Below are 25,099 nucleotides of genomic sequence, written 5' to 3'. Positions count from 1 at the left end.
TGGCTTACAAAAGGTAAATATTGGAACAATCAAAAAGACCAAGAAGAATGAAGGGCAAATTCACCACGGAGTCTATGGAACCAGCACCAGCACAGCTATTCTCCAATCCCAAATGTTCTCAAATCAGCCCTATCTTTACTGTTGTCTCTGAATGTTGAATGCAGGATAGGGAATATAGTATTGTGCTGTGAGCTGATCAGACTCCCTCTAGTGGTGCTATAAGAGACTTGCAAAACTCATCAGCCAATATCGGTCTCTGAGTTACAGTAGGTCCTACACAATATCTGAAAATCCCTAAATATCTAATATACTATCTACCGCTTTATTTTGCAAAATAGAAATTACATTAAAGGGCATCACACCATCTAATTTTACTGAAAAACAGAAGGTGGAAAGAAGAATAGCAAAACAAAGCACTGACTTTTACCAGAAAGTAAAAGAAACAAAGGAAGCAGAACGTGCCTAATGCACATCAGTTTATGTATGTATGTATGTATGTATGTATGTATGTATTTGTATCCCTTTATTATTTTCACAAATAACTCAATGTGGAGAATATACACACCTTCCTCCTCCTACTTTCCCAACAACAACCCTGGGAGGTGAATTGGGCTGAGAGAGAATGACTAGCCAAGGTCACCCAGCTGGTGTTCCTGGGTAAGGTGGGACTAGAACTCACGTCTCCTGGTTTCTAGCAGGCTAGCTAGATCTTTTTTCCAGTCAAGGGATGTTGGGGGGGGGGGGAAGCGAGACGAACTCCCCCCCCAACCCCAATTTCTTGCTAGGAGCTGAGGGGACAGAAAGATTATCCCACTGATCCTTCAGCCATTTCACAGTCTGCCAGCCGTTCTCTCTCGCTGGGCCAAAGGGCTGGCTTTGAATGGGCGGAGGATGACCCTCGGAAGAGGGACAGCGCTGCCCTTTGCCTTGGCCTATAATTGGCCGCTCTTCCTTTCCCGCCCTCCCTGGTAGAGCGTGGATAGAGACCCAAAGCAGGCGCCAGGAGGAGCCGACAGTTATTGCTGCTATCCCGCCTCCTCCGCTCTGTCCTGGAGAAGAGAAGGCTCTTCTCGCGTTAGACTCCGCCTCTTCACCAACCAGGGACGGACGCAGACTAGAGTTGCTGGGACCCGGGTACGAGCGGTGGGTGTTTCCGCTTTTGGGGGGGGGGGGAGGCTGAAGAATCGCGCGCGCGCAGACCCAAACAGAAGAGCAGCCGCTAGCCATCGTTTGCAGGCATCGAAAAGTTCCCAGCTGCGGTGGAGGCCCCCAATTCATCCGTCATCCGTAGCCCCGCTCGCTGCCACACCGGTGGGAGTGTAATTCTCAGCCCTGAGACCCTCTTGGGCAGTTCCGCGACGCGCAGAAACGCGGAACTTTGCAAAATGCTTGGCTGGGCCACTAATTACTGGGGTTTCCTCCACGCTGTCCCTCTGCGATTGCTGGGGCGGCCGTTTTGATAACATGTTGGAAGGGCGAGCACTGGAGACTCGCTCGGAGTGGAGTTTCAATTAAATTGAACGATTCTACCAAATTGCAGCAGCTCTGATCGTGGGGAGCCGGCCCAGGGTCCCTCGTGTCTAATTTGAAGGCAGGCTTCACAAGCGCCCTAATGCTGGGTTAATAAATGCAGTTGTTGTATAGGCTGCACATGGTCTGTCCAAAGCAGTTAGCTACATTGGTGATAATTTGAACCATGCTAGCCATTTTAACCAAGTTGTGGGAACCCACTTATGATTTTGGAGCAGGACAAAGTTTCGCAGAATCAGTCTGCTAAGGGACTGGAGAGGTAACTGATACAGCACATAGAGTAATAGACAGGTGAATTTAGTCTGATGGGCAGCCTCCTGAGCTATATCATGCAGAATACCTTGTAGTTGCTGGCTGTTGAACTCTCAAAATCTGTAACTCAGAACCAGTTATGGGGAACTCACTCCGGTCTGGTCTTGCTGTCTCTCCACTGTGCATCTGTTTTTAAAGAGAAGCACTTTTGCTTTGAGGCTATTATTGCCAGACTTTAGCTGTCAAAGGCCAAGCATATACAGGTGGTCCTTGACTTACAACAGTTCAAAGTTACAGCAGTGCTAAAAAAGGGACTTAGGACCATTTTTCACACTTACAACATTGCAGCATCCCTGTAGTTTTATGTGATCAAACTTCAGATGCAACTGGTTCATATTTATGTCGGTTGCAGTGTCCTGGAGTCATGTGATCACCTTTTCCAACCTTCTGACAAGCAAAATCGATGGGGTAGCCAGATTCACTTAACAACTGTGTTACTAAATTAACAACTGCAGTGATTCACTTAACAATTGTGGCAAGAAAGGTCGTCAAATGGAGCAAAATTCACTTAACAAATGTTTCACTTAGCAACCAAAATTTTGGGCGCTATTGTGGTCGTAAGTCAAGAACTATCTACTTCTGAGCCCAGCCAGTAGATTTATCCCTTTGATTAAATTAGTCCTGAGCTTGTAAAGAGCTGTTCCAGGCAAGAAGTCGATAAGCTAATATTATGGAAACTCTAATTGTCAAGCATTCTCAAAGACCAAACTATCAATGTCCTGTGTCATCGCCGATGGGCTTATACATTATTCTTAAATTAGCTACTGAAGTAATTCATTTTCTGAGTTTATGTGTTGAAACATAAATTAACTGGATAGACGGAGCTTGCATAACAGACTGAATCACCCTAAAAGCTAATCAAAATTAACAGTAATCAAGCATTCCTTACTGTGTGGTTGTAACTGTAAGATCTTTATCTTTAACTGAGCCAATCATGAATGTTGTGCAAACTCAGCCAGAGATTATTGCACTATTCATTTCAATGATGTTTGGGAAAATGAGCAAAAGGATGATGCCAAGCTTACAGGGAAAAGGAGCTCAATATGGCATGGAACCCATGCTTTGCTTCAGGACAATGTGAGAGGTAAGGTTAAGCAAAGCCATGCCACCTCAGTGGGATGAAGACCTTGAAGCTCAGCCTAGGCCAGCTTTTCTTAGCCTTGGCAGCTTGAAGATGTGTGGATTTCAACTCCCAGAATTCCCCAGCCACCAAACCTGGAAAGACTCAAAATCAACTGTAAGAGCTTATTTGATTTCTCACTGCCTACAGGGATTCTTGACCTTGGCAACTTTAAGACTTGTGGACTTCAATTCCCAGAATTCCTCAGACAGCTTTGCTGGCTGAGGAATTCTGGGAGTTGAAATCCACAAGTTTTAAAGTTGCCAAGGTTGAAAACCCCTGGCCTACAGTGTACCGAACGGAGGAATTCTCAGGCTGCAACTGAAAATTGCTTACAGAGGATAATTTTATCTTTTTTTTTTTCAGTTTCTTGCTCTATGGTCTTTCCCCAATTTTTCCCTTGCAGTTTTATTGGTGAAAGGAACAAAGTCAAAGAGGAAAGCAAGTAAACATGACTAAGCATATCCAGTTAATCCACAAGCTAACTATTTAATTATCATTATGTTGGCTTGTCCCTTTTAGAAACAAAGTACAAAGGGCAATGGTAATGCTAGGTGAAGGGGATTAGATGCAAGTCTTATTCCTACAACCCTAAACACAGTTACCTGTTAGAGGAAGTTGGCTCTATGTGCTTATGTGGCAAATGTATATTCAGAGATGAAACTCTTGAAACATTTTTGATGTACTTTTGATCGGGTTAGCATTAGCCCCAGCAATGGAGCTATTGGAATGATACTTAGCATCTTGCTTTTTGTGTACCTTTCTGAGATTAAATGCCGATACTCATTCCTAGGAACACTACAGCCTAGTGTTTCTAGCCCTGATTAATTTTGTTTATTTGCTTTATAGAAAAATGAAACAGACTCTTTCCTTAATTTTTATCACACGCATCTGACAGAGAATTCTGAGTTTATTAATCTTACATTTTAGTTAAATACAACCAAGCATGTATTTAATGATTTTCCAATCATTCAAAATGATTATTGTCTCAGAAATAGCAACATAGTTGGGTCTAGGGCTCCATGCTTTGAGATCTTGTCTATTTCTGGCAATGTGACCACTTTCTATCCCTATGCTCAAATATCTCATTTATTTCTCCCCTCCAGTTATTCCAATGATGATCTTTTGGACTTTGAGTGTCCTGACTGTTCTGTCTTATCCCCTGGAGTCAAAGGGAAGACTGGAGGGTTCATTTGCAATGCTTATTGTAGGTATCTCCTACTTTTCCCCTGCAGGCCCTTCTGCAAAATGGTACCAACGAAGCTGCGTGTGGCAGTAATTGGGGCAGGAGCAGCAGGACTGTGCGCCGCCCGGCACATCCTTGCCTCTTCTGAGACTTTTGCTCCACCGGTGGTGTTTGAGGCCTCAGATCGCTTGGGAGGCACCTGGATTTACACAGAGGAGAAAGAGGATGCCATGGGAAGAACCATCCACTCCAGCATGTATCGTGACCTCAGGTAGTCGCCCAAGGGTGCTGCAGCCTCTCTGTGCTTTGGGATGGGTTCTTTATGCCCTTCTCTACTAGTGTACTAGACAGCATAGGAGGAGGCCTCAGGCAGCTGTTCTTTAAATGCAAAAAAGAATGGAATCTGGGCAGGGGAGAGGAGTGGAATGCAGTACGAAAGGGTGCTTTATCCTGCTTCTACTCCTAGGACCAACCTGCCCAAGGAATCAATGGCCTTTCCAGATTTCCCCTTTGACCCATCACTGCCTTCATTCTTGCACCACTCGGATGTTCTGGCCTACCTGGATAGCTATGCAGAGCAGTCTGGAGTCTGTGACCATATCAGGGTGAGAGATGATCGGGCTGTTAGAAGCAGAGGGTGGCAGAGCAAAATGAGGCACATGCTCCCTGGGAGAGGATGGGAGCACAATAAGTTGCCAAGGTTTGTCTCTAGATCTTTCAGTGCAATACAGATTAAATGCTGTTCATATTATTATCACGGTTGGTTGCACAATGAGCCAGATGTTTAGAAGGGATTTGGCATTTCTGTATGCTTATCAAGCCCTTCCCAAGGAGCTGAAATTATTATTTTTATCCTGAGATTGATGATAGATAGATAGATGAGAGCGAGCGAGAGAGTCAACTTAAGGCAACAAACATGTGATACTCCTGCCTCCTATTTTCCCCACAATAACAACCCTCTGAGATGGACTGGGCTGAGAGAGAGTAAATGGACCAAGTCATCCAGTTGGCTTTCATGACTAAGGGAGGCATATAATTCACAGTGTCCTGGTTTCTGGCCCAGCACTTTCACCACTGCGCCATTAGTTTTGTTGCAGAATATTCAGAGCCTTACAGATCCAGAGCTAGCTGGTTTCTGGGAACTCCACCTGTTCTCTTCCATTTTTCTTCACTAGTTCCAATGGCAAGTGGAGAAGGTCAGGCCTGTTGAGAGGGATGCAGGCAGCCTAGGTGGCTGGGAAGTCACAGCAACAGTGCAGCACCCAGAGTCAACTCAGCAAGTCAAAGAGCACTTTGATGCCGTCATGGTCTGCACTGGGTAAGTCCTACTTGAGCTGGGCTGGGGCAGGGATGGTGCTTTTGATAAGCAGAGAAGAAGCAATAAATAATAGCCTGTGAAGTTTTTGCTGTTCTTGTTGCTGCTTTGCGGGGAGGTCAAGATTCAAAGAGAGTGGAGATGACTAACCTCCTCATGATTGCTGCAAAATCATGTTAGAATGAATCAAAAGCCGGGAAAATCACTTGATGCTTTTGTAAATCAAGAAAGAAAAGGAGAATATGCTGTGATGCTTGACATGTCTCTGTTCTCCAACCTCCATCCTAATAATTTTATTTCTGCAGCCATTACACTGTCCCATTTATACCTCCCATTCCTGGTTTGGACACTTTCCAAGGTAAGCTTTAAATCTTCCTTATTCTTTAGTGACAAGGGTGAACTTGCGGCTGGATCAAGTTAAAACCATCAGGTCCAGCATTTTACTTCCTCCATTGTCCAATCAATTGAAATAGTCTCTAGACCAGCGGTAGGCAACCTCGGCTCTTTTATGACTGGTTTACTTCAACTTCCAGAATTCCTGAGCCAGCCATGCTGGCTCAGGAATTCTGGGAGTTGAAGTCCACGAGTCATAAAAGAGCCGAGGTTGCCTACCCCTGATCTAGACTCTATAGAGGCTTATTTAATAGACAAATACAATGTATTTATTACATTGTCCAACCAGGGACCCCTGGAAAATGCTTAACAAGAGGAAGAAGGCTATAGGCTTTTTTTCTGTTGTCGTTCCCTTATCGCTGATGTTTAAATGTAGGCTGCCTCTAAAAATTAATGTTTCATGTAGCTCACCCCAGTGCCTAATAGTCAATTTTACAAACACACACACACGTGCACGCGCACGTGTGTGTGTTTGTTTTTTGTTGCAGTGCAGAGTTACACGAGACAGCCATCCTTATATTAAAATTATTTGTTTTAAAATTATTATGACGATAATGCTACATAATACTTTTTTATACATTGCTACCATAAGCTGGGGAGGAAAGCTATGGCAAATTTAGACAACATACTAAAAAGCAGAGACATCACTCTGCCAATAAAAGTACGTTTAGTCAAGGTCATGGTTTTCCCAGTTGCAGTGTATGGCTGTGAAAGTTGGACCATAAGAAAGGCTGAGCACCAAAGAATTGAGGCCTTTGAACTATGGTGCTGGAGAAGACTCCTGCGAGTCTCCTGGACTGCAAGGCAATCAAACCGGTCAGTCCTAGAGGAGATCAACCCTGACTTCTCTTTAGAAGGCCAGATCCTGAAGTTGAAACTTGAATACTTTGGCCACCTAATGAGAAGGAAGGACTCACTGGAGAAGAGTCTAATGCTGGGAAAGATTGAGGGCAATAGAAGAAGGGGACAACAGAGAATGAGGTGGCTGGATGGAGTCAATGAAGCAGTAGGTGTGAGCTTAAATGGACTTCAGAAGATGGTAGAGGACAGGAAGGCCTGGAGGAATGTTGTCCATGGGGTCGTGATGGGTCGGACACGACTTGGCAACTAACAACAACACCATAATCTGCCTGACTGAATGAATGCAGAGAATATAAAGTTTCTACTTCAGGGCCCAGAATTGTTACATAGTTGAATAGCACATTTATAAAAGAATAAGTAAAGAAATAAACTGTTCCCTTTCCCCTTTAATTCTAAGAGGGCTAAATTCTATCTTTGTAGCCGAAGAGCAAGGAATAACCCCTCCTTGTTGTATCTCAATGCCTCCAGGAAGTGCCAGGCATTTTACCAGACTAGGATTTCGAAAACAAGAACAAAGAGGAGGAAATTTCATTAAATGGAGGCCATTTAGCTTCTAAAAATTGAATACAATGCTCCAGAGATAGTACAAAGAGCCTGCTTAAGTTCTGGGAATAGGCCAGGAGGAACACTTCAAGAGAAGGAAGTTCTCATATAGTACTGACTGACAGTTCCCAAGTATCCAAAGGGTATGATAAGAAGGAGTTAGAGAGGTTTCATTTAACCTTTCTTTTCTTAATCTTTCATTTAACAAGATCAGACAAAGATCTAGCAAATACTTTTGCACAACCCATAATCTGTAGTTTATAGCCAGCTGAATCAAAGCCAGATATTTAATTCTTGCTAACCTTAGGTTTTTGTAATTTAGCATCGGGTGCAAATTCAGTTTATTTGGTGACTCTGTAGTTCCAGTGTAGACTCAGAGAAAGCAGCTGAGTTAAGCATGTCCTGTGAACAAAGTCAGACCCTCCCTATTTTGCCGGGGATTGCAGCATTGTTGGTGTCTGGTTTCTGCCTTTCTGTTCTGAGTAGATCAAGTGAGCAAAGTCATCTTCACCCTCCACCACCTCACCAAAGCCACCAATAGGTAAAGCAAATGAGCAAAAAGGTGCAGGCAAGAGGAAAGTGGAATAGTGCCAGCCTTTTGAGGTAGTCCAGACAAGAAGCACAAACCATGAGTATGAATATTACCTTTATTGTATGGTTAAAGTAACAGTCTTGCAAGTCTGAAAGCCCTACTCCTTTCTTTTAGTTCTACTTTCCAGAAAACTAGGAACTAGAAAACTTCTGAGATGCTTCTCTTGCCATTTTTCCTTTTGTGGGCTGAGATACATTTTGCATGACAATTGGCTAGTCTGTGGCTCTTCCTCTTGTCTCCCAGGGTCATTCTCACATACCATTACATAGAGATAGAGCAATAGGCACAGGTTGGATATGCCTTGTATCCTACGCAGGAATGCCTGTGGTAAGGTGGAAGCTAATACTTGCCAACATTTTTTTCTCTGTCTCCTCAGGCCGTATTCTGCACAGCCACTCCTACCGCTGTCCAGAGCCCTTTGCCAATCAATCTGTAGTGCTGGTAGGCGCTGGTCCATCAGGAGTTGACCTGGCCTTGCAACTCTCTGATGTAGATGCTCAAGTAGTGCTCAGCCATAAAAGGCAACATGTGTGCGGGCTGCCCAAGGATGTGATACAGGTACCCCCACTTTTGAAGGTGGAGCAAAAGACAGTGGTATTCACTGACCGCTCCAAGATGCCAGCTGATGTCTTGATTCTCTGTACAGGCTACAAGTACAACTTCCCCTTCTTGGACTTGGCCCAATTGGGCTTACAAGAGACAGATTATGGAATGGGCCCCCTGTACCAGCATTTACTGCCCCCGCAGCACCCTTCGCTCTTCTTGATTGGCCTTTGTCAGCTGATCTGTCCTTTCCCACACTTCCACTGCCAGGTGCTATTTGCATTGGCTGTGCTAAGTGGGCGCTGTTCCCTCCCTTCTGTGGCTGACATGGAGGCTGAAGTCCAAAGACAGCTGGGACAACATTTGAAGAATGGAGGGTTGGCCCGGTACTTCCTGAAGCTGAAAGAAAAACAGTGGAGCTATATGGAGGACCTAGCTCACCTTGCTGGATTCCCACCTGTGCCACCTACTGTCCAACAAATTTATGAAGATACCCATGCCAGCCGTCTCTGCAATGTGAGCACCTATCGTAGCAGAAACTATCGGCTATTGGGCCCCAGTGCTTGGGAGTTGGTGCAGGATTGTGGTGAGAATTGCATAAAGAATGGAAATCCAAAATGAGGACCTTTAGAATGCTCCACCTGGCATTCTTCTCTCTTTGTGTGGTTTTCCTTCTAAGGCCCAACTGCAGTCGGGGAAATCAGGCCAAGAACTGCCAGGTGAGACAGAAAAAGAACCAAATCCCCTCATGGCATCATTGAAATACAAGAAAGAGCTTTTGTAGGGAAACTTGAAGCAGATCATAAAGAGGGAGAAATAATGCATATTCCATCTGAAAGAAAAAGGGGGGCTAGATTCACACAACATACTTAACCCTAAACCAGGTTTTATTAAAAAAAAAAAAAAAACAGTTGGCCTGTCTATGTGGCTCTCTATGGCCAAGCTAACAAATTGACAAAGCTAAGTGACAATCTAGTTTAGGGGCATCCACTCAGGAGCATATTTAAAAAGTCAGGAGGAAAACTGCAATTGTGGCTAGTTTGATTGGCTTTGCCCAATTACCCAATCCCAGTTTTGATTAGTACGGTATGGTGTAACCTCTAACCAGAGAGTGCCCAGCTTAAGCTCTCTGGTGTGCTTTGTGATTGGGTGAAGCTAAAAAGCCAGGTCTTTAAATAACAGCTCTTTTTGACTGTGCATCACACTTTATAATTTACACTGCTTATCACAGTCCAGAAAATTTTTGCCCTTTGGTGCCATATAAATGGAAATAAAGAAAACCTGATTCCAATGAGAATGAGAAAAAGAAATTCAGTTAGCTCCAGTCCATAGGCTAAGTTTCCTTGGGTTCAATGGAAATTTATAGCAGTGCTTTAATTATGGGAGCTACAAAATTCTTCAGGTGATGTCCAGTTGAGGGGACAGAGAATAAATCAAAATTGTAATCTGACTGAAATGAATGCATTTCATATATTAACCCATTCCTGTTTCAAAAGGCCTTAGAGCAATTACAGAATACTTTTAATGAAAAAGAGAAAAAATGTATCTGGGCTAGGTTCACACAAGTTCCTGGTTACTAAACTGACTCTTTTCTGTATTTGCACCAAACAATACATTAACCTATAAACTAACCACATGGGCTGGCTTTCCATACCATGGTAAGCCATGGAAAACTAATGGTTTCACAATAGCCAAAGTTAGCAATGTTGTGCAAATGAAGCTCCAAGAGCTTGGCTTTTGCTTTCATGCATGCACAATGTTGTTTATCCTGTATGAAGAAAAGAGAAAGAACATCAGTGGCAATATTAAAAGAAATCAAATGTCTTTTGTATTGTGCTTGAGCCTTGGTCCCCAGATAGTTTTTTGAATAAAAATATGGAATTGCTTTTCTACTGTCATCTGCTGGGATGGTTTTCCCATTTCCAGTCCATAATGTATAGCGCTAGAATTCCCTGGTGATCTTCCACCTGTGTATTAACAAGGCCTGGCCCTGTTTCACTTCCCACTTCGGATGAGACCAACCAGGTGCTGCCACCATTTTCTGAATACTTAACACAGTGTTTCTCAACCTTAGCAGCTTTAAGATGCACGAACATCAACCCCCAGAACTCTTTTGCTGGCTGGAGAATTTTGGGAATTGAAGTCCTCACATCTTAAATTTGCCAAAGTGGGAAACACTGACTTAAGCATATAGTCAGCACTATTGTGGCCATAACGAGAGTTACTTTTTCATTCCATGTCTGTATTTGTCTGTGTACATGCACATGAATGCAAAATGACAGATAAAAAGTAAATTGTCCTTCATGTCTGATGACTTACCTAAAAATATCCATGCACAACAATGGGTTTCACGATAATGCCAGAAAGCAGTCTATAGATGTCATCTGGCTTCTAGTGAATAGGGGTTTACAAACTGTACCCATTACAGCAGCCACTTTTGCCAATGGAGAAACTTCTCAACACAACTGCGGTGTGTGTGTCCTCTATGCTCTCAGAACTTTACCCTTAGCCCAAGGGTCTCCAACCCCCGGTTTGTGGACCAGCACTGAGCTGCGACATGCCAGCAATCAGGCAGTGCAGACAAAGCGCCATTTGCAAGATGCAGGCAGTACACGAAACTACACCCCCTCCAGTCCACAGAATAACCTCTATCCGCAGAACCAGTTCCTGGTGCTCAAAAGCTTGAAGGCTGCTGTCTTAGCCCAAAAATTGTGTATCCTTGATTTAAAAACTGCAGCCTTTCTCTACTTCCCTAATACATTTTTTACATTTTTGTGTGCCCTTGACCTTCTAAATTTCACATTCAGGTGCATAGCTCAAGTGTATGATAAAAAAAGAATCCATATATACTTAAGGTTTTTATTATTCCAATGACTTCAGTCAAAACATGTACTGGTACTGAATTACATTTATAATGCTTTAAACTGAAATGAGCCAGTCTTTCTGGTAATTTCATATTCCATATTTGCAAGCATTGTCAGTCTTCCATGCATTAGAGGTAGACAGTTTATCCTCTATAACAGGGGTCCCTAACCCCGGGTCCATGAACCAGTACCAGGCTGCAGCATGCAGCAACTGGTCCGCACAAACAAGCAAAGCCCCATCCTTGAGATGCAAGCAGCACACAAAACCATGCCCCCTCCGGTCTGCAGAAAAATCTCTCTCCACAGAACCGGTTCCTGGTGCTCAAAAGGTTGGGGACCTCTGCTCTATAAACATTCAGTTTTGGGGAAAATATTATTAGAGCCAGATGACACTTTGGCAATCTCTGCAAGAGATGCTGAGCTATGATTCAGCAGGATAGTGGAAACAAATCAGGTATCTAAAACAAGAACATCTGTGGGCATCTCAGATGCTGGCTAGAAAATTGAGCTATATCTTTTACATCCCCCCCTCTCTGATAAATATGCTCTAGAGCACGGGTGTCAAATTGAATTGTGTCACATGACATATCGCAAAGTTTTTTGCCTTTGTGGAGCCAAGGTGGGTGTGGCCTGCACGTGACGCATGTGGCCTTCATGTGACGCATCTGGCCATCGGGCCACCATTTTGGCACCCCTGCTCTAGAGAATTGCATTAAGAGCTAGAGCTTCCTTGAATAGGAATGCTCATCATGTCAACAATCATCTGTCATCTAGCACCCAGCTTGAGAAAAGCATAGCAAGATCTCCAATTAAGCCATGAAAAAGTAGTGCTGGGTTTAATAAACTGTGTTGGAGCCTAAGAGGGAACTGCACTGTCATATTTGGATCTGGCATGGGCATTCACTTGTGTTTTGTTGGCTGCTCCTTAAAGGACTCACGCCTTTTCCAAAACTTGAACGAAAGAAAACGCTAATTTGAGTTAAGGCAAAATGGGATCACATTGTTTCAGGGGTCCTCAACTCCCGGGCTGCAGCCCAGTACCCGGCCGAAGCCCATTCAGACCTGGCTGCGGAAGCTGAGGACAAGTCCATGTGTGTGTGCAGTCTACTTGCACGAGCAATGGGTAAGCACACATACGTGCAAAGCTCTATTTGTGCGAGTGATGTGTGCTCACCACTTGCGCAAATAGAGCTGCACGTGCACATGCTTTCCTGCTACTTGTGCGGAACCATCCCCTCTCCCTCTCCCAGTCTGCAAAGCTGGAAAGGTTGGGGGCCACTGCACTGCGTTACAGATAATCCTCAACTTGCAACCATTCCTTTAGCGACTGTTCAAAGTTACAACAGCACTGAAAAAAGTGACTTATGATCAGTCCTCACACTTACAACCAATGCAGAATCCCCATGGTCACATGATCAAAATTCAGGCACTTGGCAACTGGCATGTGTTTACAAAGGTTGCAGTGGGGTCATATCACCATTTGTGACTTTTCAAGCCAGCTTCTGACAAAGTCAATCCAGGAAGCTGGATTCACTTAATGACTGCCTGATTCTCTTAACTGCAGTGATTAACTTAACAGCCATGGCAAAGAAGATTCATAAAATTGGGTGTGACTCACTAACAACTGTGAGGCAATGGAAATTCAGGTCATAATTATGGTTGTTAAGGATTGCCTCTACCACCATCTTAATGCTTCTCTAACTCAAATACATCTTTTCCTGAGCCCTTTCTGGGGTCCCCAATCCCTGGTTGGTGGACCAGTACCAGGCTGCGGCATCCAGCAACTGGTCCGCACAAACAAGCAAAGCCCCATCTGCGGGATGCAGGCAGCACACAAAACCACGCCCCCTCTGGTTCACGGAAAAACCTCTCACCACGTAACCGGTCCCTGGTGCCCAAAAGGTTGGGAACCTCTATGCTAGGGTGCAAGCCTTGGAAAAGGCAGAGCTTGTTTAAGAATCAGCCAGGGGAAAGAGGTTGCCTGTGAAGATTCAGTACACTATTTTGCTTCAAATCTGAACACCATGTCCTTCTAAGGACAAACAATTACTTGAAGTGGCTTCATTCAAGTCTGAAACAGGGATCCTTATCTACTTATGCCATAGTCAAGTGTTTGAGAAGCTTTTGCCAGGTTTGTTCATTCATTTCATTTAAACTTATTGACTGCCCAACTCCAATGGACTTCCCAGAGCGAACTGGAGACTTTATAATTTCCCAAGGAAATAGCGAACTTCACCTGTCTGTTGAATCTGTATGCTGTCCTGGAATTCTTATCTGAGAGAGGCAGTTATACCATATTACTGTAAAAGGGCAAATGCTGGGGTGGAAAAGCTGTCCTGTTGCAGTGGCCTCTTCCTTGTTCAAGATGCAGAGGGAGATTGTGTTTCCAAGGGCTGGCCAGACAGCATTATTTCTTCTGCGTAGTCACAATGTGAAGCCCGGCTCCTTAGAAAAGGTTCTAGGGGTACTTGTTGTTGGAAGGTCTCAGTGGTAAAATAATAGGCCAGAGGATCTAGGGCAGCATTCACACAAGATAAGAGCAGGACATATCTGTACACCTGTTTGGTTGTTTCATTCAACCCTCGTACAAGAAAGCAAAGTACTGTCAAATGGTAGGGCAAGAAGCAACCCAGAAAGATGACCACATTCGTCACTACCATTAACCTGATCTTGGATATATTGATCAGTTCCATCTCCACACTTACACTCCGGTGGAAAACATGCAGCAAATTAAAAGAGGAAGTTACAGTGACAACCAATGTAATGGCATAGCATAGCACCATAGTACTGGAAACACCAGCATTTGTGATATAGTGAGGATTTTCATCAAAGCAGAGAGTGCTGCTGTGATTTGTAGCATTCTTGGCAGCCAAGTATGTGGGAATGGCTCCCCCAATACTCAAGGTCCATATACCCACACAGATGTACTTGGCTTGTCGACGTATGGCTTGTGCCCAGGAGCTGAGTGGAAAGCGCACAGCCATCCAGCGGTCTGAGCTGATGCAAGTCAGAAGGAAGATGCTGCCATACATATTAACCAAGAGTAGCAGGCCTGCCACTTCACATGTGGTTTGAGATAGCTTAGGTTGCCAGCCATAGTAGTATATCCTCAGAGGCATTGATGCCAACAGCAGAAGATCGCAGACTGCTAGATTCTTCATGTAGATGGTGGTGACGGAGCGAACAACATCTCCGAAGATAAAAATGTACAGAGCTGTAGAGTTCAGCAGGAGGCCTATCGTAAAGATTAGTGAGTAGCTACTGGCAAAGACCAGATCGTGTACCCTGGTACAGTTGCTGCAGTTGCTGGAATTCATCTTTAAGTGTCTAGCAGCAGATCCACACTTTGCAGTCTTTTAAAAAAAAATCATATATCCTGGCTAGCATGAAACAGGTGATGCCTTCCCCCTAGTTTAAAAAAAAAGATATTTGCAATGTATATTATATTTGTGAGACTACAATTGCCAAGGTCAGATACTTATTTTTCATATATTGTCTGCGTGAGATACTTTATAAAGTTCCACAAAATGTATCATTATCAAACCCCTTACTTAGGGTTTCACTCTAAAGTTCTATACAACCAAATCTTTCCTGAGTTATAAAAATAACAACAACAACAACAACAACAACAACAACTGGAGCACCACTTGAACACCATTGGCATTGACAAATTCGCTATTAGTCAATTGCAAAAGGTGGCCTTACTAGGAACTGCTTCCATCCTGTGACGATATCTGTAATACCATCAAACATCCACATCTGCCTATCCCAGGTCCTGGGTAAGGACTCGATAGATAGACAAAATGCCAAATCCAGTCTGAACATCTGGCTGACTGTGCGATGATCAATAATAATAATAATAATAATGATGATGATGATGATGTTGGAAGGGACCTTGGAGGTCATCTAGTCCTACCTTCTGCTCAGGCACGAAACACTATACCATTTCAGACAAATGGCTGTCCAGTCTCTTCTTAAAAACTTCCAGTGTTGGAGCATTCACAGCTTCTGGAGGCAGGTTGTTCTACTAGTTAATTGTTCTAACTGTCAGGAAGTTTCTCCTTAGTTCTAGGTTGCTTCTCTCCTTGGTTAGTTTCCATCCGTTGCTTCTTGTCCTGGCTTCAGGACATTAGTTTTCCTTCTCATTCTGTCTGCTTAAATCCAATCTATTTCAAACTAAGCTCCCTGTAGCCTTATTCATGCAACAATATTGGGGCTAAGGACAATCTATTTTGTGCAACTTGTGAGAAATTTACCCCAAGTTTCAAGGTGGAACTTTTCTTCCAAAATAATGGTTTTTCTTAGTCATCTCCCACTGCACTCTTTTAGACTTTACTTCTGAAACCTGAACAGTCTTTGGACTACTTAAAACAAACCCTCTAAACTTCACCAATCAGACAGGAAGCTGTGGCATTGCAAATGGAAATTTAGCTAACTGCTATTAAGTTTTTAAGGGCAAAGTTCAGCTAATTCATAGATCAAATCTTTGTGTTGCAGAATGATGCAGAGGAAAAAGTAAGCCAGGGGTGGTATTTAACATAGCAAAAAAGGAAGGAAAAAAAGCTAATAGTTAAAGAAATAAAGCCCTATTAGGAAGCAGTCCAACAGTGATCAACAAATATTCATATAGTCTGACAAAGAATCAGTCGAGGTTTATGGTCCCTGATGTCAATGCTGCTAACACTGGATGTTCTTGCTTTGATGGAGATGCAACCATTTTCCTTCTTATGTTTTACTCTTAGAATTAGAGATAGAATTAGAGCAGTAGTTCTCAACCTTTCTAATGCCGCAACCCCATAATACAGTTCCCCATGTTGTGGTGACCCCCAACCACTTATACATCACCGGGTGCCAGAGGCGTGGCTAAAGAAAAGGGGAAAAAATGGCGGACAGCCTTGTTTGGCGACCCCCGTGAAATGGTCGTTCGACCCCAAATGGGGTCCCGACCTACAGGTTGAGAACCACTGAATTAGAGGATACTGGGGGGGGGGGGAGGAATGTGCATGGGAGTTTAGCTAGACATAACAATATTGTAACTAGTGTGAGAACCAAGGTTTTTTGAAATAAGAGACGATAAGAAATGGCGGATTGAAGAACTGGAGGGAAAGCCTGCAATTCAAACTAATTGGAGAATGTGATTTATGACTGTTAATTAGAGGAGGGAATTGTGCTTTGATACTATGTGCTGAAGGGAGGAGAATTCAGATTTTGGCTTTGACTATGTACGTGCAGATGCTATGCTACTCAAATAAAGGTCAACAATGCCTCGAAGTTCTTTGAAGAGTTTCATCTGTCAGAACCATGACACCTGATCTATAAAGCAGGGAAAAGCCAAGGGAATGTCTGGTTCAGTTTTATCCAATGAAAGCAGCAAAGCGTGTACTGGGGCTGAGATCTTGCAAAGGAGCTAGACACCCACACTTTATAGCCAGAATTTTTCAGTGGGTAGCTAGATCAGAGATATCTCAATTTTTTAGCTGATCTAGAATATGCCAAGAAGTTTCTTGCAGAGATGCAACAGAAGTGGGTAATGGGGTTTAACTGCCACAGCCCCATGACGTTGGAGAGGTAACAGATGCCCATCGGTCCATAATATTTGCTGAATAAATTAAAAAGATTTCATCTATCTTGAGTTTTCTCCCTGACCTTCAGTTAATAATTTACAGTATAAAATAGGAACTCTATTCCCATCCTTCAGACTTTTAAAATCCAAGAGTTCAAGCAGCTTTTCAAAACAGCCATATGTTTTGGGTAAAAGAAGTGTTTTTTCTAGATAGATTCAGCTAGAAACTGGTTGGAAGATTGGTTTGATTTATAAGCACTAAGTTACCACTCCAGGTGCTATACAGAATAGAATAGAATAGAATAGAATAGAATAGAATAGAATAGAATAGAATAGAATAGAATAGAATAGGAAGGGACCTTGGAGGTCTTCTAGTCCAGCCTCATGCTCAAGCAGGAGAACCTACCATCTCAGACAAGTGACTGTCTAGCCTCTTCTTAAAAATCTCCAGCGATGGAGCACCCACGATTTCTGGAGTCAAGCTGTTCCACTGGTTAATTGTCCTCACTGTCAGGAAGTTTCTCCTTAATTCCAGGTTGCTTCTCTCTTTGATCAGTTTCCAACCATTGTTTCTTGTACTGCCCTCTGGTGCTTTGGAGAATAGTTTGATGCCCTCTTCTTTGTGGCAGCCCCTCAAATATTGGAACACTGCTATCATGTCTCCCCTATTTCTTCTTTTCTTTAGCCAAACCCATTCTTCGTATGTTTTGGTCTCCAGGCCTTTGATCATCTTAGTTGCTCTTCTCTGAATTTTTTCCAAACTCTCAACATCTTTTTTGTGATATGGTGACCAAAATTGGCTGCAGTATTCCAGGTGTGGTCTTACTAGGGTTTTATAAAGCAGTATTAATACTTCACGTGTTCTTGATTCTATGCCTCTGTTTATACAACCCAGAATTGTATTAGCTTTTTTGGCTGCTGCTGCACATTGCTAGCTCATAGTCAAGTGATCGTCCCCTACTATAGATTCTACTGCTTGAGCAGGGGGCTGGACTAGACAACCTCCAAGGTACCTTCCAGTTCTGTTCTATTCTATTCTATTCTATTCTATTCTATTCTATTCTATTCTATTCTATTCTATTCTATTCTATTCTATTCTATTCTATTGACTAATCGGTATACATCATCTCTGTAAAAAGATGGCTCATCCTTAGGATATGCCATCCTACAAGTTTGCAGGCTTTCTGAAACAGAATTATGTTTAGTCCCTAAACTGAGCTTCAGGTCATAATATCAAAACAGATATCAAAGAAAATGAGGTATCAGATGTATAATTTAAAAAAAAAAATGAAGTTCCATAGATTTCTGAATCCTTATTTGCAAACTTGATATACACCAGAGAGAACACAAATTTACAAACTTTGGAGCCAATGACTATACTGTATACCGTGTTTTCATGAAATATTTGCAAAGTCATAAGTCATTTTTTTCAATGCCGTTGTAACTTCAAACAGTCACTAAATGAACTGTTGCAAGTCAAGGACTATCTGTATATCATTACATCATTTGGGTTATGATATTAAAACACATATCATCATTCTGTTTTGCTCTTGCAAGCATTGTGGCTTGTAACAGATGCCCATGTTCTGTTTTTTGGTTGCATTTAGGCACACTGTCCAAAATATGCCAAAATTAATAGCCATTCTTGCTATGATTGAAATACTGCATTTGCCACAGATATAACTGAGAAAAAGGAAGCATAAATTAGATCTTGTGAAGTTGATAAAAACATGCAGGGAAATTAAATAGATAAGATGTATATCAGATAGCATGAAAAAGTGTCACATCTAGTTTACAGAAAGTCCTCCATTTACAGTACATCTGCAATGGGAACCAGACATTTAGTTGATAAACAGGGTGGTTCTTAAGTAACTCACACCTGATGTTATGACCTTTTTTGCCATGGCCATTAAGCTATTCACTGCAGTTGTTAAGTGAATCACACAGTCATTAAGCAAGTCCAACTTCCCCCATTGAGTTTGCTTGCTGGAAGTTGGGAAAGTCATAAATGGTGATTACATGACCCCAGGACATTCCAACCGCTAGTTAACAGTGCCCAAATTTTGATGACATGACTGTGGGGATGCTATGACAGTCTTAAGTGTGAGGAAATGATTGAACTGTTCCGGGCAAGCCATAAAGACAGAAACAACAAATTCTGCCTAAATCCAGTCAGCCCGTAGCTCTCTGCCTGCAGCTACCAACATGCTGTGGTTGTATCTTATAGCAACGCAATTATTATGATTTGTTGCACACTCAGCCAGATGTTCAGGCTGAATTTGGCATTTTTATCCACCTATTATTATTGGTAATCATGATTAAAGTCACAATCTAAGACTGTTGGAAGTATAATAATTCAAATCCTAACCAATGTCCTAACCTATTAAGGTAGCATCTGAGAATTCAGGCAGTTCCTAGCAGAGTCTCTTTTTTTGTAGCATTATGGTATTCAGGTACAATATGTTCAAAATTTCTAAATATCAAGGGAGTCCTTTAGGTATTGCTCTGAGGAGTCCAGTCATAATTGGTATAACAGATTTCTTTTCCGTAAAGATTCAACTTTGATCTGCAAGTCTGGGTATTTTGTATTTTTTTCCAAATTACATTTTCCCCTCAGTCCTAGCATCATATGGTATAAGTAACATCAATGAACTATACTTTATTTTCAATAACTTATATCAGGCATGTTATGAACAAGATGCCTGTCTGTCTGGATCTTAAAATCCATAAGAGCTCATCCATTTTTCAAAAACTTCTCAGCTTGATGGTCCCAGTGGTTCTTGCTATATTCAAATCCAAACCTCTAGCAAAATTTCTAATGTATAATTATGGCAACGTGATCATGATGCTTCTTGTACTCAGTTTGTATAATTTTGTTGCAGGCACTGATTAGATGGTTAGTTGTTTTACCCTTTCCACTACAAAGGCTGTTGTTTCTTATATGCTTAATGTTCATTTTCATGGGATTAGTCAATTAGTTCTTGAGCTGCTAAAACAACCCTTCAGTTTCTTTCTTTTATACTGATATTAACCAACCTCATGTGTGCTTTTTATTGACTTTTCAATGTATCTATCATCCATTGGCTTGTTCTTTCACTTAACAAATTGGTTTTTCAATTGTTTCTTTTCTATATTCAACTTTGATTAAACTGGTTCTGTACTTGGCAATGACTGAAGTACAGAAGCGACTGAGGCAAGCCATACAAATTCTGCCTAAATCCAATCAAAGTTCTACTCTTTTAAGAGGCTTGTAGTACTTCCAAGCCTGCACCCCTCTTTCTGTGATTTTTTTCTTCACAATTATACACTGTTAGAGCTAATACTGTCCTAAAAAAGGAGAAAAGCCTGACTTTATTTTTTCCTCTGTCATGCATAATTTTATATCATATCCCAACCTTCCCTTACCTTTAAATTAGAAGATTTATTTTTTCTTGGAATTAAAAATATAAGAATATTATAGTTACTGTACTGTTTTCTGTATTTTTCCCAGCTGTGCTAGATATTTTTCATAAGAGGTCATTACTTTATTTCTGGATTGTTTCGCCAACATGCCAGTTAACCATTATTAGTTACTCTAAGGTAGTTGTTGTTCCTCAAATACTTTAGTTTTCATGAAGAATCACTGGAAAATCCTTCTTCAACTTTCAGGGTTTCATGGATTAAGTCACTGATCTTTTCCCTATTCAGCTATATACTGGATTCAACTAATATTAGAATTTTAAGGTAGAGCAAGATATTATGACTTGAGCTAATTTTTTTTAACCCCAATAGTACCTATGTGTCAGAAATCTTCAGTTAGTTCACACACAATAAACAGTAGAATATAATTTCTGCAATGTAATTTACATAATAGCATGTAATATTAGCTATAGCTAATGCAATTACAACATAGTGACATAATAACATATAATATTAACAATAGTATGACTTCATACGATGAGTTGATTTGCATAACATGCTAAGACAGTGGTTGGATTTGAACATCAATGCTATATTACAAATTCCTCAATTCCATTTTAGCTTAGAGCATTGAAAAAAAGACAGCCAGTCATTTCTGAAATAGACTGTCAAAAAGGCCCAGTATAGGGTTACTGAGCAGTTCTGTAACCCTATTTTGGGAGCCATATTAGCTGGCTTAACCACTGGTTTATTTCTGGGGACAGAGCTAATTTCTGATGCCCTGACAAAATGCTCCCTCATATCTTTGCATAGAACCCCTCAAGGAAATGTCTATGGAGATTTTCAATCATCCACAGTGGTTGTCCCAGTTGAACTGAATAAATTTCTTGGATGAGAAGCAAAACGTTTTTAAGGAAAAAAACCAAGAAAGACCGCTTGCCTTTTGAAAAGCACCTTTGGGACACTCGAGGTAATCTGTCTGAAATTTGTTGTAGATAAACTACACCATTTGGACTTCTACTACTGAACATTTCATCTGACACTATTTCGACTTGAAAAAATTATGGTATTACACCTCTGATTATGAAGGAATGGGAAGAGGGAAAGAACCATTTAAGAATAACCATTACAATCCAAGGTATCTATGTCTACTTAACACAGAGTGACTATATAAGTCAGGGTGGGAAATTTCTCTATAGATCTTCAAGCAACCTCTCCTTCAGGTATTCCCTTAATCAGAACATCTACCTCCTCCTCTTTTTCCAAAAAACTTACTCACAGATATTCACATCCTGGAATATAAGAGCAAGGAGCTGCTTGAAGAGATCACCTGCTTGTATGTCTTCAGCACAATCATCTTCCTTCCTGCTGTTTAAAATTTAAAGCTGAAGAAAACCACACTCCACCTCCTATGATAGAAACCACATTCTCAGAAGTCATCTCAGTACTTGTGCCAATTGAGTTACATTTTTCAAAACGTTTTCTGTAAACTATTTACTGGTGGGGGAAGGTAAAAGATCTCCAGGCTGAAACTCCGCAAGCATCAAATTAGAACCATTCTGTTAATAGGAAAGGATTCCTTCCTTAAGAAGACCCTTAAGAGTTACACAAGCCTTTAGCAGAGTTACAAACCCTCATCCTAGATGGGAATCTATCTTCAAATATTCAATGGCTTAATTTGCACAACCTGGTCACTAAACCCAGTATTATGCTAAGTCCATTAAGTCTGGTGTGGGCATAGGGGGATGCCACAAAGTGTATGACCCAACTCTGTCTTTTTTGTACGTGTTACATCATTGTCAGGTGCAAAGTCGGACTATGCATTAAGTTGCAATTCAGAAAGATTTACTGCTTAAGCTTATACATAAGAATCTAGTCAACTATAGTTTACATCTGAATTGGTGCCAGGTAAAGGTCAATGGGATTCAAGAGAGGCTGGACTTGGATTGTTTGTGACAATGTAAGGGCTCTGTTGATGACACATTTAACTCTGACGTGGAGCTCTGCCTGCTCTTCTCCTGTTAGAATCATTATTTGTAAATACACAAGGGACAGAATTTGCATTGTGACTTTATGACGTATTTTAGTCATTTTGATAAAATTTCATCACCTATGCATCACATATTAACTCAGGTGAAAATTGATTATACCTAACATATTAGACAAATACAGCATGACACACGTAAATGTATTGGTTTTAAATAACTTTATTAGATTTTAAAATAAAGAAATAAAAACTAATGAGAGCCAATTAAAAAGGTGGGATATAAAATAAATAGATAAAGATAAAAGATAGACAAAAAAGAATGAAAACAAAAGCAAAAGTACAGAAATAAAAAGAAATACAAAGAATGACTTTTTTCTTGTACAACAGATATAAGTATAAATGTACATTAAACATTCTGAGTTTACAAGTTTACTCATTTTTCTACTATCTATTATTATTTCTATTTGTCAAAATCATATATTGTAATATTTTCTGTTTCACAGAAGGAGCTTACAGAATTAAATGTATTACAAGAATACAGCCATATAAATTTGCTTAAAAGAGGATATTCTGTGTTCACTTTCTACAGTATACTTTTTGCCAGCAATCAGTTCCAAAGAAATCAGTTTGAAACATCAATCTAGCTCATGGCTGGATAAAATGCAATGGTTTCTAAAAGTTTTTTGAGATAGGGGCCTAAACAGCCGGAAGTTAACTCAAGAAACTCAGAAAGATACTGATTTGCAGCCTCTAATAGGGCATACCATCTGCCTGAACAATAGTTGCAATAATCATATGAATTTCTTAAGTATTCTTATTAAGCTGTGAAAGTTTCAGCAACCTGTAAAAAACAATTATTTTCTTAAAATTTGTAAAAATATGTTTTCCCTCCTGTTATTGTTATTTAAACAACTGACACTTCCTTCTGCCTATACAGATTGAATGCAAGCAGAGTGTCCTTTCAGAATCAACATTTAAGCAATCTACTATTAAAGAGCAAACTAAAAGATCCAGTGATTGTAATAGTCAGGAAAAGCAAATTAATAATTCATAGAATATTCAGAAAGCAAAACAATTTCCTGTCAAACTTAAGATATAGGATTTATTATCTTATTCAAAGGGCATCCAAGACGGTGCCAAATGAATAAAGTCCTTGAAGTCATATTTCTCATAACCAAAAGCTACTAGACTTGGGCTGCAAAAATCCAAAGCTTGTTAAATGGCAACAAAAGTATGATGGCCTTACTGTAGCCTGTTCACCATCCATTTTAGAGAAAAACTCTCAGGAAAATTGTAAGCCATGCAATAAAATTTTTTAACACATTATGATCAAAAACTCAGTCTTAATTAATATACTTGCAAGCTGTTTTGGACCAACTGAAGTATCTGGACTATTCTGGACTAACAGCAGTGCAAGATATAAATATATGCAAATAGGATACATTTATCAGAACATGGACAATTGTGGCCAATCCATCTCAGTCCAGGTCACTAATTTATCAGCTGAAAAGGTTGCTATATAAAGAGTTGCAGAAGACATGAGGATCCTTAGCCAATTTGAAAGCAGGTTTACACCTCCGTGCTACAAAGCTGAGATACATTATATTCACAGCTCAGCTGTGGTGTGGCTGAAACTATTTCAAAGCTATGGTTCTGTTATCTGTCATCATTCTGCATCACCTTTTCTCCCAGGTTTTGGACTTTTGGTTATTTAAGGGTTGATTCTATAAGCTTGATTCTCGCTTTGAAACCTAGATATGAAGTGTCAGGCTGCTGGATTTCTTTTCCCCTCCATCCCCTCCCCCCCCCCCCCCTCTCTCTCTCTCTCTCTCTCTCTCTCTCTCTCTCTCTCTCTCTCTCTCTCTCTCTCTCGGTAAAACAAAAGGTTTTATTCCTAGACAACCTGCAGGGCTGGGTCTGTGGTTGTCAGCTCTTTGAGGCAGACCAGATCAAGAAGCAGACACGCACAAAGTAGTAATGCTACTTTATTGTTGTAGAATATATTAACGGGGAGAGCCTGTTTGGTGTAATGGTTAAGGCTAAGAAATCAGGAGACCAAGAAAGCTAGTCCTGCCTTAGGCATAAAGCCAATTAGGTTACCTTGGGCAACTTATAGGAAGCAATGGTAAACCACTTCTGAAAAATCTTGCCAAGAAAACAGCAAGACTTACTTGTCCAGAGTAAGACAAGAGAATTTTAAAAGCCTGCCCCTTTTAAAGGACCAATAGGTCAAGGCTGGGCTGTTCTGAATCTGTCTCACACTTTCTATTTTCTCAGGGCTAATAATTGTTCTGCCAACCCTTTCTCACGGACACAACTAAATTTCCCTATGGAGATTTTCACCTCTTCTCCTCAGCTCAGTTTCACAGGAAGTGAAGACAATTGTAAATCATCTTCAAATTGCATTTGGGAAGTGAAAATGGAGCTGAGATAGAAGAGCCTTTGATTTAATCAAGAGTAGAAATTTCCTTGACCAACATAACCAGAACTCACACAAGAGGGACAGTATTAAGGTCACATTAAGTGTTAGATCTGCTTTATACTGCTTTGGCAAGACCACATTTGGAATACTGTGTCCATTTTGGGCAACATGATATAAAAACAGTATTGTGACTCTGGAAAGAGTGCAGAGAGGAGCAACGAAGATGGTTGCTCTAAAACATATGATGAATGGTTGCAGGAAGAGGGTATGTACAGTCTAACGAAGAGAAGGACTGGAGTGACAGGATAGCAGTCTTCCAACATTTGAGGGGCTGTCACAGAGAAGAGGGGGACCACATACTCTCCAAAGCACCTGAGCGCAGGACAGGAAATTAAAGGATGGAAGTTTATCAAGGAGAGAACCAGCCTGGAACTAAGGAGAAATTTCCTGACTGAAAACAATTAATCAG

The 25,099-nt window shown here is 41.2% G+C and overlaps 2 protein-coding genes across 5 annotated transcripts; one reads left to right on the top strand and one right to left on the bottom strand.

The window, feature by feature from the left end:
- The first annotated feature begins 799 nt into the window (after positions 1-799).
- LOC120309188 (flavin-containing monooxygenase FMO GS-OX-like 2) lies at positions 800-10,694 on the top strand. Of its 4 annotated transcripts, none has more exons than XM_039346159.1 (6): positions 800-1,134; positions 4,198-4,419; positions 4,615-4,753; positions 5,324-5,466; positions 5,769-5,821; positions 8,229-10,694. In XM_039346159.1, exons 2-6 carry the CDS (start codon positions 4,211-4,213, stop codon positions 9,014-9,016), a joined length of 1,332 nt encoding a protein of 443 aa, XP_039202093.1. In that variant the 5' UTR covers positions 800-1,134; positions 4,198-4,210; the 3' UTR covers positions 9,017-10,694. The 4 variants fall into 4 exon arrangements, with proteins under 4 accessions (XP_039202093.1, XP_039202092.1, XP_039202094.1 ...); XM_039346158.1 differs by having other exon boundaries at positions 800-1,143; XM_039346160.1 differs by lacking the exon at positions 800-1,134 and adding an exon at positions 1,228-1,311.
- A 564-nt stretch (positions 10,695-11,258) lies between these two features.
- Positions 11,259-21,551, bottom strand: LOC120309082 (lysophosphatidic acid receptor 6-like). Its single transcript, XM_039345901.1, has 2 exons — positions 21,501-21,551; positions 11,259-14,667 (listed from the first exon to the last, which is right to left on the bottom strand). The coding sequence occupies exon 2, from the start codon at positions 14,574-14,576 to the stop codon at positions 13,620-13,622; it is 957 nt and encodes a 318-aa protein (XP_039201835.1). The 5' UTR covers positions 14,577-14,667; positions 21,501-21,551; the 3' UTR covers positions 11,259-13,619.
- Between the last annotated feature and the right edge of the window lie 3,548 nt (positions 21,552-25,099).

The sequence above is a fragment of the Crotalus tigris genome, unplaced genomic scaffold (genome assembly GCF_016545835.1).
Source record: "Crotalus tigris isolate CLP2741 ecotype Arizona unplaced genomic scaffold, ASM1654583v1 scf7180000017987.690289119674:8195010, whole genome shotgun sequence".
NCBI classification, from domain to species: Eukaryota; Metazoa; Chordata; class Lepidosauria; order Squamata; family Viperidae; genus Crotalus; species Crotalus tigris.
This window is presented reverse-complemented; position numbering and strand designations above follow the sequence as displayed.